Genomic DNA, 14,853 nt, shown 5'->3' on the forward strand with positions numbered 1-14,853 from the left:
CAAATCAGGAGGGGAAAAAATGAAGGATAACTGAAGAACAATCTAAATACACACTCATAATGTAAGAATTAAATTATTAAGTACAACCACCTATTTTCCTTCAATCTATTCTCTGATTCTCTTCATTTTACAATTGCCCACACCTTAAAAATGGTGACATGAAGGAAAAGGGGATAATCTGAGGCTGAAAAGCACCTGAGGATGCATCCATTCTAATGATGGGATGTAAATATTATTTTACTTGGCTAAAAATGCCCTAAGCCATTGTTTAGGTATTGCATATTTACAAAGGAAGTGGCACTGAGAGAGCTCAATGCATTTAAATATTAACATTAAAACAAGATGAAAGTCATTAACACAGTTAACTACCTCAAGACCTGAGCAAAATTTTCCAGTTAAGTATCTTTACTACAAGGTCTTTTTTTTTCTCAATACAAGATACTTATCAAAAAAATGCAAGTCAATGTTTAAGCTCGTTAATATTAACAACTTTGCTTGAACATACGCTAACACCATGAAGATCTAACTGTTGTGTCACATGTTGGCAATGCATTTCTCTACTGAAGATATTGCCAACCTATTTATACAGGAACTTTCACTTTTCCCTGTGGAAAACAACAAACCTCAACTATTACCTTATTCAGATGATTACTCAACTGATGAAGTCTCATTTAAAAAGTACTTCAAATATTCACTTGAACTGAAACACTGAGGAGCATATACTTTATTTCCAAGAGGTTTCGCATTGTTGCAACTACAGTTTTCAAGTCCAGTTTGAATTGAAACTTCAGGATTACTGCATCAGTTATTTTTTATGATAGTATCTATAGTAGTAGCATAAACTCCATTTTAAAAATAACTAGCTTATCACTGTGAATTTTAGCAATATAGCCAAGCTCAACAACTCATTATGTGCCAGCCTATACTTAGCAAACATTGACTTTTTTTAAGATTCTGCAATACAATCACTTGATCTACCCTCCCTGATTTAAGACAGATTTTAAGAACCTCCATTCACCCCATCATCGTGGGAAAGAGAAGGACAAAACACAGGAACGATGAATTTCAGAAACCAAATTTCAGTATTAGCCACTGTTTTGCTTTGCATGAATATTGGCAAGTAACTTCAGTTTGGCCAAATACAACATGTTAATACTTGCTTATATCCAAAGAATAAGAACTAAAGGTAGTGACTATATATGTGTGTGTCTATATATATATATATACGTGTGTGTATATATATATATAGAGATATATATACGCTACAAGTTATTTCTCCATGTGACAGGGAAGTGCTTCCTTAATAGCTAATGCCTTGCTATGATATCATTCAAGTTCAATAGAGAAAACACCATTCTATTTTTCTCTCCTGCAGTTATTTTAACACCTGAAAGAAGCTCAATTAGTTTGCCTCACGAAACACATTCATTAAGGACATATAATATACTATTCTCATACAAGTTATGTTACAACATTTCACTAAAAAGCCTTTGAGTTCAAAACAACTGGTTCAGATTTAGCCAGTGTCTTTTATTTCACCATCTTATATTTCAATGAAAGCTATTTTGGGAAGAGAGAGGGACAAAGCTGGAGCAAAACTGGTTTTGCCATACAATTATGGGAATACTGCTATTATTCAGGCATCAGGAAATAGGAAGCGTCACAAAAATTACTTCCTTACCTACATTTGTTAGAAATAAATGAAAGATCTTCTTGATCTCTAGTATAAACGATTATGATGCCAAAATACTGGATGGCTTGAATCCAGGATATTAAAATAGTCCTGCCTTTTGAAGTCTGATTTTTTTTTTAAATGCTGATATCCCCTACAAGTCTAGAGATCAGCAATATTGTCTGTCTTACTCCACTCCTCACTCCACTCACGTAACAGATATACACACTTATTACTCAGAATCGGGCTACGCAGTTGTTTTGCGTATTTTTAAACTCCTTTCTCCTACTACTGTTGGCACTGCTTCAGGAGTTATTTTGGGAAGCAAAAGATATTGGGAACCTTTTACAGCCAAATTGATTATAATATTTGTCAGATGTCTTTAAAACTAACCTTTGCCTCCAAAATTTGATATGGAAAAAAGGTTCGTATTATCAACAATGTTAAGTGAAAGTTAGAAAAATATGAAGCATAATATTACAGCATCACCAAAGTTAACAGTAAACAAATCAAAGCATTTGATGAAAGAAATAGTGGCCCTGAATCATATAGAAGTCATTTACACCCTCCTTGCATACAAAACATCACATACCAAGTGAAGAAACAAACTAAACAGGAAACCCACTCTCTTATATTTATACAAGCTACTTTACATATTAACAGAAACTACTGATTTTATCCAGGTAAGGAAGAAAACAACCTGGGTTTTTTCTGTAAAACATAAGTGCTCACAAGCAAGCAATTTTTTTTGCTTGACCAGTTCAAGGGATTTTTTTCATTATTATTGAAATGTTCTTTGTCATAAACCTGGCAGCTTCACATTCTGTTGGCGTTACACTTATGCAACCAGAGATGTATCAGATATATTCCCTCTAAGAAAACCATGTGTTGTTACATTCAGCCAGACACTTTCTGCATTGACAACTCTCCAAAACATAAATACAGGCTATGAAAACGTATCTACTAGTAAACAACAAACATGTTTAAGAAAAGACAACAGAAGACTCACACATTGCAGGTTTATCCTACAATATCAGAAGTTTTTTCCCCTTTTTTTAGCACCTTGAAATTAGTACATAGCATTCATGACTTCCCATACATTCAGTATCAGTAGTAATCAAATATAAGTACAGGCATTGATGCTTTCTTAAGAACTACAAAGCCCCAAATTTGCTTAAATATCATCAATTTCTTAAAGTTTCAGTTCTAAACACACAGCAGTTTGCTGCAGAACAAACATTTAGAGCGCCCTAGAAGGAAGGGAACGAAAAGATGATGACGGAAGAAGAAACAGAGCATGCTGCTTTCATTCATGTAGCAGTGATGTCAATGTCTGCAATGGTAGTTGCTCTGACCTGTAGAGGCTCAAAGCTGATTCCTGTTTTCACAGAAATCTCCTTTATAAAAAGAACCTCTGGCAAATCACTAAAATGCCCACAACAAAACAGCTTAGTAGTATAGTCAGTTCAAGAAACCTAAACTGGAAAAGGCTGAAAGGAGGTAGGGAAAGGGCAGGTGTCTCAAGAAGAGAAAAACATCTATCAGAATCATAAGCAGTCTCCATCATGAGCATATTCACAGTACAATCCAAGTCAGGCTGCTGAGCCAAAAACAAACAGATCTGCACTGGTGAGGAAAACAACAGGATTATACACAGAACCTGAGCTCGAATTTTACAGCAGAGTGAAATAGTTTTGAAAAACTAAAAAAAAAAAACCCCAAAACTTAATCAAGTTGCTTCCCCAAGACTTGCATACTGATAACAACTATAAATAGCTGGAGTAGCACATTGTTTAACAAACTGCTGCAAGATGGTCTATGTTTGAAAACAGAACAGTTTTTTCTTCCAAGTCCTCCATTATTACTGCAGCAGTCCTCTGGTTCAGCAATTTTCTCTATACTACTACCACACTAAAGACTACAAACATCATCTTTAGCATCCATACATCACATCCTAAAATGGTAAGAACGAGCAGAGAAACAAAGACAAAATCCTGCCCCGCAGCATTCAATTATATTCCAGATTGTGTAAAAACAGCTCTAGATTTTGTGGGGTTTTTTGGTAACCTTGTTTCATTTGCAAGACCACAGAAATAGGGAGTCTTATTACCCTCGCCTGCTAGAAAATGGTGCCTGTATTTCGGCAAAATAAAGCTGTTGACGTGTGCAACTGTGGTCATTATTAGGGCGATCACGTTGTTTTCATTCATTCATTCAGGATTTGCTAGAGGATGTCAGCTTCTGCAGCAGCAGCTGGCTTGACCTGGAGGATGGGGAACAAATTCCTCGCAGCGCATACAGATTACAGGGTGCATTTCTTGACGGACCATTTATGATTTTATACATCACACTCACTAAACCAAATCAAGCCATATATGCTGCTAACGCAGTTCACTGTGAGGCAAGCTCCAACAAGTTCAATGACGGAAAAGTCACTCTACTAATTTATAGTCTGATTTATTAAGGCTAAAATAGCCCACAGATGAAGACAACTGAAACCACTTTCTAAAATTAAGATTCCCCCTCCAATAAAAAATTCATACGTAATAATGAAATACTTCTCAGCTTTCCAGTATTTTTCCATGCTTGCAGGTAACTGCCCACATTCCTCCCCCTCTGGTACACCTTAAGCGCAGACCTTTAATACACTGCACCACTACAATGTTTTCCTCCGGGTTCCCACAATTAAATAATTTACAGTATTAATCATCAGCACCACCACTATCCATATGCACCAACTTTTTTGTTTTGTCTACTTTCTCATTAGCATTCTCCAAATGTTAAAGGAGGGAAAAAATGAAATATACATTTAGTATATCATCCAGTTGTAAAAATATGATCTTTAACATTTTAAACAGGGCTTGAATGAAGCAAAACCACTGAAGCCCAGTTCCATTTTCAAGCATGCAAAAACTTCTGCATAAATAGATGATGCTTTGGAGAATAAGTTATAAAGTATCTCTGATCAGATTATAACACAACAAATTTGGTCATCTGCATAAGCACAAATACTGTATAAGGTAAATTATCTTCTTGCGTAACTGGCAGTGACGTTTTGCTCATTTGCAAAATGTTGCCCATGTCCTAGGACTGTTCTGACCACAGAGATTTGCCAAAGTTACACATACTACTGATTGCAAGGTTTTACTACACATTAAAACTGAAAGTGGGGGTGGGGAGAAGGTAGCAAATTCCACTGCTACAAAACACGTTGGCAACCAACACGGACCACAATTTGCCACAGAAATGAAACACAGCAAGACTTAAGGAAGGGACAGAACAAGTGAGGGGTATTGAACCACATAAAATGTTCTCAGAAAGAGATGATGTGCGATACCTGATAGCTACAGCAGGATAACATAAAAAGTGCATTTAGTCTGATTCATTCAACTGCTACAGTGATGGGGGAAGGGGGGAGGGAGGGGGAGGTAAGATGGCCACTGCCACTTTTAACACATTCAATAATTTAACAGACAACCTGACGCAGGTTAAGTTGGACTTGCTGGAAATCAATTTTAAATTTTAAACTTTACAGGCCTATTTTGGCTACACTGGGTTTGTTTTTGTTTGGTTTTGGGTTTGTTTTGTTTTTTTTTTTTTTTTTTTTTTACAGTCTCAAGGATTCAGTATTAGCTATTACAAGAACGCAGACTGTATTACTTGTTTTTAAGCATCTCAACATGGGAATTTCCTTTCTGTTCTGGAGTCTGTGCTTGGAAACATTACATGTTTAAACTTAAGATATACTAGAAATGTAAGCCTCTAAGAAACCAAGCTCTGCAGAAAGGAAGCCCGTTTGAGGCTCGGTTTTAACACACAGTTAAGAACTTGGTTGTGACAGCCCTGATATACATCTAAACCACTAACAACCCGTACCAATAAAATTACACCTGTAGACAGGGAAAAGGGTTAATTTTAGCCTCGTCCCTCTATGGCACACACCCACTTGCACAGCCCGTGCACAGGGGCAGGAGGGAGCGGGAGCGCTGTCGCTGGACCCCCGGCCGCTCCCCTCCGCAGCGGGGCCGGGCTGGGCCGGGAGCCGGCGGGGGTGTCGGGCTCGCCCCCGCCCCGCAGGGAAGCACTGCGGCCGGTGCTGGCAGGCGGCGCGGGGGAAGGACCCGGCTGTTTTTCCCAAGCTGGATCTCCACCTCGCCCGAGGAGGAGGATGACACTTAAGGGCTCGCCCCCCTCCCCAGTGGGAGGCGGCGGTACAAGGTGGTTTCAGCCGCTCCACTGCCCTCCCGGCAGGGCAAACGCAGCCACGGCACCTGCCCCGCTCCCTTGCTGAAGGTGTTTTAAGGCTCACCCTCACCTCCTCCCGCCCCGCTCTCTGAGACTCCAGGGGCTGCTCTTGCCGGTCCGGCACCCCCCCGGGGCTCCCACCCCCGCTGGCCCGGGGAGAGGACAGGGCGTAACCCACACCGGTGACTGGGGAGGGGAGGACCGGCGATGCCCGGGGGCAGGTCGGCACTGGCGCGGCCAGCACTCTCGGGGGCCAGGGAAGCGGGACGCCGGCTTTGTCCCGGTGCTTTACCTCTGTACACAGGGGAACCGGGGCTCCGTCTCTCAGGTGAGCTGCTTCTCCTGCTGCCGCCGCCGCTCTCCGGCGAGCGCCGCTGCCTGCCCTTCACCCTGCCCGGCTCCGCCGCGCCGCCTCCCGCCGCCAACGGCGGCGTCGCGCTGGGTGGCGGGGGGCTGCCTCCGCCGCGACCCCCGCCACCGCCCCCCAGACCGGTATTGCTGCCCACCGAGGCAGAGGGGGAGCGGGTCGGGCTGTGCTGGTTGCCCCGCAGGAGCTGGTACGGGACGGTCGCTCGGATGGGCTGCAGCAGCCGGCTGGTCCCCGCTGCGCCTCCCCCGGCGCCGTTACCGGGGCCCCCGGCCGTTCCGCCGCCGGCAGTGGGGGACCCAGCGGCCCCGCGCCTCATCCTCTGCGGCGGGGGCTGGTGGTGGGACGGGGGGGTCTGCGAGGAGCTGGACGAGGAGGACATGCCGGGGATACGCGGGACCCGGCGGGTCACTCGCTCCGGCGGCTGCGGGGGGACCGAGCTCGGCCCCCGGCGCCCCGCATGCACCGGCCGCGGCGGGAGAAGGAGGAGGAAGGGCGGAGGAAGGAGGGAGGAGGCGGGGCAGGACGGGACAAGCGCTTCACGGCCCAAGGGAGTCTCCGCGCCGTCTGCCCAGCTGCCCCCGGCGCTTCCTATCGGCGACGGCGGCTGCTCCCACGCCAGGCTCCGGCCATCCCTGCCCGCCCAAGCGTCGTGGGCACCGGGGGCGCTGCCGAGCCCCGCGGCCGCTCACATCGTACAGCGCTGCCGGCTCGGGGCGGTCGGTGGCCGGGCGCGATGAGGGCGCACACAGCCGGAGGGGGTGAGATGGAGAAGGGGGGAGGCGCTCGCAGCTTGTTCCTGCCCCCGCCAGCGCCGGGGAGCCTCGGCCAGCACCATCCGCACTCCGCGCCGCCCTGCCTCCGAATGGCAACGCTCACCCCCGACGCCCGGCCGCGACGGGCAGGGGCGGCAGGCACGCGCGCCCATTGGGCGCCGCCGCCGCGACAGCTCGGGTTCCATTGCCCAGCGGTGCCGTCGCTCTCTGTTTTCAACCAATAGGAGGGCGGCGCAGCGCGGCGGGGCGGGCCAGGCGGCGGGGGAGGCGGGCGGAGGGAAGTGGGATGTGGCAGCCGCGGGAGGGGCGGGGCGGTGCTGGCGGGGCGGGAGGGGTCGCGCGGGTCTCCCCGCCGGCACGTGGCGCGGGCGCCCCGCGGAGGCGGTGGAGCGGAGCGGGGCGGGGGGTGGGGCCCGGTCCCTGGCCTTCGGAGCCCTCGGAAGCGGCCGGGCCGGGACCGCTGGGATCATCGAGCTCTTCCCTCAGGGTAACGGGTGGTTTCTCCCCGCAAAGCTGCCTCCGCCCGGGCCGTTCCGCACAGGGGTACGCAAGCGGCCGGTAAAGATGGCCTCCTCCGCAGGTTCCCGGGGGAGACGCTGCGGTGGGATGCCGGAGCCCGCGGAGTGTATTGAGGAGGAGTGTGAGGGGAGGGCAGCAGCCCCCGGGGCTGTTCAGTGAGGTACTGAGGTGCGCTCTGGAGTTTAAAGTTGACTGTGGGAAGATGCTGATTCAGTGCGAACTAACGAGGGGGTGCTCTGAACCAAGTCCCGCGGTACCCCCGGTCCCAGGAGGCTCCACCCACTTCCTCGGCTCCCGGGCACGGAAAGCTCAGAAATCGAGTCGAAGTTACCTGCCATGAAGTGTATTCTCATCCATCACATGTGACTGTCAAGCCTTTACAATAATTTTACTAAAAGATCAAGATGTTCTTAAAATTCTATTTCATCATTTCATGTAAGTGTATATGGAATTTATAGGATTTTTTTTTTTTGTAGTGTATATCCAAATCTGCACTTCAGCGAATGTCAAGAGGAAAATAAAAAGTTTTACAGTGATACTAAGAAAAGTGCTTTTCTTTTAGGAGAAGGAGCTCCCACTAGATGAACTGATAACATGAGACAGTGAGACAGAAATAAAGATGAATAGCTTTGTAGCTAAGAAAATAAATGTCTGTAAGATCCAAAAGATAAGTTGAGCAGGGTCCATCACAAGAGCAGTGTTTATGTTAGATCTGGACAAATAGGGTGCTAATGGAGGTGAAGGAAAAATACAGTGAGTTTTGCTTTGTGGAGGAAGTGTGATGGCCTCTCACATTCAAAGTGCAGGCTTGAAGAGAACAAAAAGGACATAGAATATAGATAGAAGTAGAATGGCTCAGGTATAACAAGCTGTATTCTACTGTGTAAGATACTGCCTTGTAGTCAATCAAGCAGAAGTGTCACAGAATTAAACTATCTCCCTTGTACTCTTTTTTTATTAGATGAGAAACAATCATGATTCTCTTGTAGCACACTGCAGATTTCTATACTTCATACTTATAAAGCTGTCTGTACCTATCCTTATCCCCTGGTAGCCCAGGAACCAGTCAACAGTCCCAATGAGAAACTGTATTCTGGGAAAATACATCTATTCATGGGCTGTTAATGAGACTTTGTTTGCACTAGCACCATGTGATGCGGTCACCGCGGTTATGTTACAGAGAGGGTTGGAATAATACACCTCACATCCACATGAACACGTGCTCAGGCAACAAAGCCACTTGTATAAATTAATTTTAAGAAAAATGACCAACCATATATTCTTCTGGTAGTCCAGTTTTGTTTGGTTGGTTTTTTGTTTTGTTTTGTTTTTCTGCTAGCATGAGCTAAATTTGTTTGTATTACTGTTGTAGAGACTTTCCCCCCAAGGATTTTGCACTGTGCTTAATCACAGCTTATGAAGTCTATCTAGTTTATTTTTTCTGCTTCACTGCACTGGGATCAAAATGGCTGGAAAGCATTCACCTGTAGAAGTAGTCTGCCCACACTAATATCACTAGTGTTTTAAACAGTAAGCACATTTTCCTGTATCTGTAACTTTGATAGATAACATTGCTGATAGAATAATGTTTTATAGATTGAAATTCATTTGGTGTCAGCTGAGAGAGAAGATGCATCTTTGACTGGAACAATGGCTGATATGTTGCAGCTATTGCCAGTGCTCAGGGTTACATCAGATTAAGATGAACTAGTATAACTCTTGAATTTAACTGTTTAGACACTATTCTACAATCCTTGCAAATGCTTCCATCACATTCTCCCCCATCAAAACACGAGATATTTGAATACTAAGGATAGATTCATAAAAACAAAGTAAACGTGACATGGAGAAAACCCCACATGCCCCCAAACAAAACCAACTCCGCAATCCATAGGACACAGCGGTGTCAAATACCAGTAGCAAGTCTTCCTTCCCAAGCGAACTGAGGACCATGTTGTCACCTTGCAGTCCGAACCGAACTGACACATCATCTGCATTGCCTTCAAAGCAAGTGAGGAAGAAAAGATCCACTGGGGCTGTTTCCAGCCAAACTGTGACCAGACACAACAAGAGCTGTTACAGGGGAGACTTTGCTCCCCCAAAATTTACTTCCATCATCATTAGAATGAACATACATAGTATAACAACCTCGCACCACGTGCCCAGGAAACAGTTATTTCAGAAGAGATGAAGAAAGTATTTTTCCATATTTTAAAGTGGTATGCCAACTGCTGAATTTTTCATTATGTTTTTGGTCTAGGTTTCTGAGTGCTTCCCTCAGGTAATAGCATTGCCCTGTAATACTCAGCAGAAGATGTAACAAGAAAAATGGAACAAACTGAGATTCTGTCAGAATCTTCATATCTTTCAAAACCCCATGTTTGCCTTAAAATACCTTGAGACAACTTTTCAAAAGCCCCATAAGAGGCATTTCTTGCTTCTCATTTCCATTTTAAGAAACTACCTTGTCAGATGGCATGTGCTTAAGGGAGTTTACACTGGAAGTAATGGGTATTTCTGAAACCTAAATCCTTTCGGAGACACGGGGATCCTTAGCACAGCTTCTGGGAGAGGGATCCTGAAAACAGTGGAAATTATACATCACAGCAGGAGCATGGGGGCAAGCGGATGAGCTCCAGGAGTGGGGCAACAACAGGCAAGTATGGAGCAAAGCTACACACATCTCTCCTACTGTTATCAATTACGAATGGGTTCATTTCTCATGGGCAGAAAGAGGTTTATTTGAGTGACATGAGCCATGGAAACCAAGACAGTTTAGGCAGTCACTAGACATGGTGCAATCCTAATCCTTCGTTTGTCCCTACTTGAAGGTTTTAGAGAGGAAAAACTTCAAATTTGGACATACCTTTTGTTTCTAGGCACTTAGCTGGGCAGAAGGCCATCAGTCCTCTGCTTTCAGTATAGCTATCTGCTCATTGCATTATTTTTATTTCTCTCTTATCTCCCTCTGTCTGTTTTGTTTGCTGCCCTTTGCTCATTCCACTTAGAAACAAGTAATTTGTGACTGTGTCTGAGATTTTCACACAGGACCTATCACAAAATAGTAATGAGAAAGTGTGCATTTATCTTCACATATCTTTGGACCCACTCCCTGTATTTCACGTATTTGTAAAGAATATACAATTGGGAATATTACATTTGGGAAGAGAGAAATAACAAGATGAAGTACTTATGTCCCAGTAATATTCTGAATCAGATGACCAGAAAGCATTAGCTGCTGCTGAAGACTAGAACAACCCCAAGCAATCTAAGGTGCAGGTCTCAAATGATAAAACTGGGTCTAAAATAGGCTTGTGGCTGTGCACTTGCAGCATCCCTAGGCAGGAATGGGAGGCCACCTGTAGTTATGCCCACCTTGTGAAATGCTACTTTGTGCTACTGAGTAGCTGTGCTGAAGCAGGAGTGGAAAATTTTCCTAGAAAATGTCTTTCTCAAGGCTCGTTTGTTTAGCTTTTGGCTTGTTTTGCCTTTAAAAAAGTTCTAGCTAGAACAAGCAAGTCATAGGAAAATATATGGAATTATTTTTACTACAAGTTCTTTTTGACAGCTGGACACTGCATTTATCAGTCACACTCCATCTTCTCACAGCTCCCAAATGTTCAGTGGCACAGATATGATCTCCTCAGATCACTCTCTGTCCACAGGCTTCTTGGGACTTACCTTGTTGTAGCACCTTTGCATTCTGCAGGGCTGCTGATACCAAGTCATTATCCCCACTTCTGGTGTTGTTGATACCAGGGAAGAGGTTGAAGTTGAGAAGTCTGGGTGAAATGCAGAGGAGTGAGAAATCAGACAAGATATTATTAAAATAATGATAATGAAAGTGTTTGGGAATGGGGTAGGAAGGCAGGATTCAGGCACAGAGAAAAAAGGAGAGCAGGAGCCAAAATGGGGCAGGTAGAAGGAGGCAGGCAACATTCAGTGCCACTCACAGCACTTTCAACTCATGGTGACTTGCAAGTCTCTACATGCCCAAGTTGTCTTCCAACAACAAAAGGAAACCCACTCCTGAGGACTTACCTTCACACTGCCGATCATCCAGTTTAGGGGCAAACGTGGTCAAGTGTTAGATTTCCTTTCCTCATGTCTTTGTCCTCCTGGAGGTGAGGAAAAGGCATTATGTAAAGGAATGTTAGACCTATGGAGTCAAACACTATTCATACTAGGCCAAATTAGTATTTACGGATACACACAAATGGGAAAATTTCAGAATGAAGTTTAGCATCAAATTTCAGAAAAAAAGTATTACAGTGCTGTCTTTTTAGTCAAATGATACTTGTTACTTTATTTCATTCAGCATACAGGATTGTCGCTATGAGCAAGTTCCACGTAATGAATGAGCCAGGAAACTACAGAATAAGAACCCGTAAGATTTTCCCTTAAGAAAATTGGATTCCACTTCGGATAATTGTCCTTTTTTCCTGTCTGCCAGAAGCTTTTTTTGTGATACTGAATAACTCACTTAAACCAGAACCTGCCCATTAACCATTACTTTTGTTACAACAAAATCTTATCTCATCTGGAATCAGACCTGCTGCTACATCCTCTTCTCTTCTTCAGGAAAATAGGCCAACCACTTGGGACTTTTGAATTATGTATTCCTTAGGCATTTGTTTTAACATAAAGGCAAACATTCAACTCACAGCTAAACCCACCAACTCTTCTTCTTTCCAGGCTTCTCATTCTGTCTGAAGTTTTTCTTTCTATCCATTGATACAGCTATTTCCATTCAATGCTTTTCTTTAGCCAGCGTCAGCCGTGTCAGACCGTACACCATGAGAAGCTGAGTTTTCTCCCGCCTGCAGCCCTGCCCTATGTTACTGTTTTGAGTTTAGTCACTTGGCTCAGTCACTGTCTCCATTCCATTCCCCAGTTCATCATCTGGGAAAAAAAAAATCTGCTTGGTACAGCTGGGACTAAGCCCAAGTGCTTTGACAGGGGTAGCTGAGGGCTTTTGCAGGTTTGTTTTCCCTTTATTCCATTTCTAGGCAATCAGTATGAGGACACTTTATTTCTGGGGTTACTGAATACCAAAGTGAAGCTGATTCATACGGTGCACTAAATTAATGATACCATGTAAAATGGTAAATCTTCTGATAACCTGAGGTGTCAGAAATTAATGGACACTTGTAGTGTTTTTTACTTTTTCTCTTGCCAGTATCTTATCTGTAAAATATCAATAATAATCACTAAATAATGCAACACTTCATTTTGCAAAGACATCATAAAAATAATTCTTCATATTTATAAAACACCCTCATGCTACATCATAAAACCATTTGTGAAGAAACACATTATGTTTTCAGAGTAGCTTAGGTACTCTATGGTGTCTACAGCAATAGTACCTTGAATGGAAAAGATAGAAACAATAAGCAAATACCAGACACAATTTGAATATATTGTTATATTTATTACTAATCATACCAAATATAATTAATGAAAGGAAAGGCACCATTTCCTGTGAGCAGTTACCTTAGTTAGGAAAGCTCAAACATGCTGTATAGTACTTTGATTTATATAGCAATTTACTTTTTAAATGAGCATTGTCTCTTAATGGGGTAGATTTGAAGCCATTATGATCTATCAAAACAGTTATAAGTGTCTGATAGTGGAGTCCCTGACATCTCTCCATTAAGATTTCTTGATTTGGTCTATATCTGTTTTGTTTTTTCTGTTGTTTTTGATCTGCATTAGCCACGAATGCCCCTATTGGTTCCCTATCCGTCAGGTTTATGCTCGTGTTTATTAACATTTAGACAATACTGATTTAAAAGGCAAATCTGAGGGTTTGTGAACTCCAACATCCGCTTCAGAGAGTCTTTCTCTGGATTTCTTTTACCTATCTATTTATCCTACTTTATTTTTTCTTACAAATAAAGCCTTGTTCACCACCATCTTTCTTCCTAGGCACAACAAACAGCACCAAACTTTATTTGGAGCTTGTCACCACTATTCCTTTACCAGCTAAATGGGCTGCTGTTGAGTGACACAGTGGACTCCACAACCACTACTGGGAAGTAAATATGTTGTCCCTACGTCTTCAAAGCAGGAGAATATTCTCTCATTAAATAGATTTTGCAGCCTGGTAAGACGAAGAATTAAATAAATGTTTTAGAATGCCAGATTGTTTAAAGAATTTTAGGTTTTGCTACTTTGTAAGTGACATACTCTTGATAAAAATGTTCCATTTTGAGAGCTTCTGTGGATGCAACAGGTTATGAGGCCAGAGCAGACCCACGGCACTGAGACAAAATGCTGGAAATAATTTTTATTTCAAGGCAGGTAATATATCCATCTGTAAAACAAATATTTACTTGTAAATGTGGTTTGTTGGTGTGACAGCTATAAAACAACCTTTAACAGTTCGCCCCATGCTAATTTACATACAATAAAAGTGCATTTACATAACACCAAGGAATAAACCTGTAAAAACAAGTGTGCAGTTAGCTTAAAACTGTACCGTTGAGCTGGCACGATATTTAAGTGAAATATATGATGCATTTCTGTTTTAAGTGCATGTTTCCTTGAGTTTGTGGGTTCATGTCATGGCCTTAATTGCATTTAAAAGCAGGTTTATGGGTGTGAATTTCCTTTGTAGCTTTTACATCCCAAACTAAAATTGAATCCAAAACTTAGGCGTCATTAGAAGAGAGACAAAGGAAAGGTAACTACTCGTAGTTCTCAGCAGCTGGAGGTGGAAACCTTATTCCATGAGTCATTTAATACCAAATAAACAAAGCACTGGAGTATAAATTGTAAGGCATAATTTTTTGTTGTTGTTCATCGGCAAAGGGAGGGTGACTTGACTTACTGGACCTTTTGCTTTTTAAAGTTCTGTAGTAGTAGAAAGCATGGTCAATATTATGGATATAGTTTTTCCTTATTTGTCCTTGTAATTTTGGTTCTTGCTGTAATGGTAATATAGCAAAGGCATGAGTAATTTTAGCCCCTACACCGTGAGGTTAAACTTTTATTTGCAAGATCGAGCCCTCAAGAGTTGCTGAAATTCAGGATCCTCTTAGAAAGTGACCGTCACGTAATTACATGTTGTTTTAATTACAGTTCCATAAAAGGTTGTGCATGCCCAGCTATCACAGGTCCTACTATTTAATGCTGCACTTTAGTGACAAAACTCTGAGGAAGGCAGCTCAGTAAGTTGTGTCTGCTGCTCTTGGTTTCCTGTGGAATCCAGGAGACTGATAGAAGGCAACAAATAACCCCTTTGCATCAGGACAGTAGGAGCATTTTCGTAA

At 43.2% G+C, this 14,853-nt stretch overlaps 1 protein-coding gene across 4 annotated transcripts in view; it reads right to left on the bottom strand.

Moving 5' to 3' along the window:
• GLCCI1 (glucocorticoid induced 1) overlaps positions 1 to 7,164 on the bottom strand; it is a 56,759-nt gene extending 49,595 nt beyond the window's left edge. For all 4 annotated transcript variants that reach the window (XM_065830629.2, XM_065830628.2, XM_065830632.2 and 1 more), the window contains exon 1: positions 6,210 to 7,164. In XM_065830629.2, coding sequence (XP_065686701.1) covers positions 6,210 to 6,666 — 457 coding nt within the window. In that variant the 5' untranslated portion in view covers positions 6,667 to 7,164. The remainder of the gene's footprint in view (positions 1 to 6,209) is intronic.
• Between the last annotated feature and the right edge of the window lie 7,689 nt (positions 7,165 to 14,853).

This window comes from Patagioenas fasciata, chromosome 2 (genome assembly GCF_037038585.1).
Source record: "Patagioenas fasciata isolate bPatFas1 chromosome 2, bPatFas1.hap1, whole genome shotgun sequence".
NCBI classification, from domain to species: Eukaryota; Metazoa; Chordata; class Aves; order Columbiformes; family Columbidae; genus Patagioenas; species Patagioenas fasciata.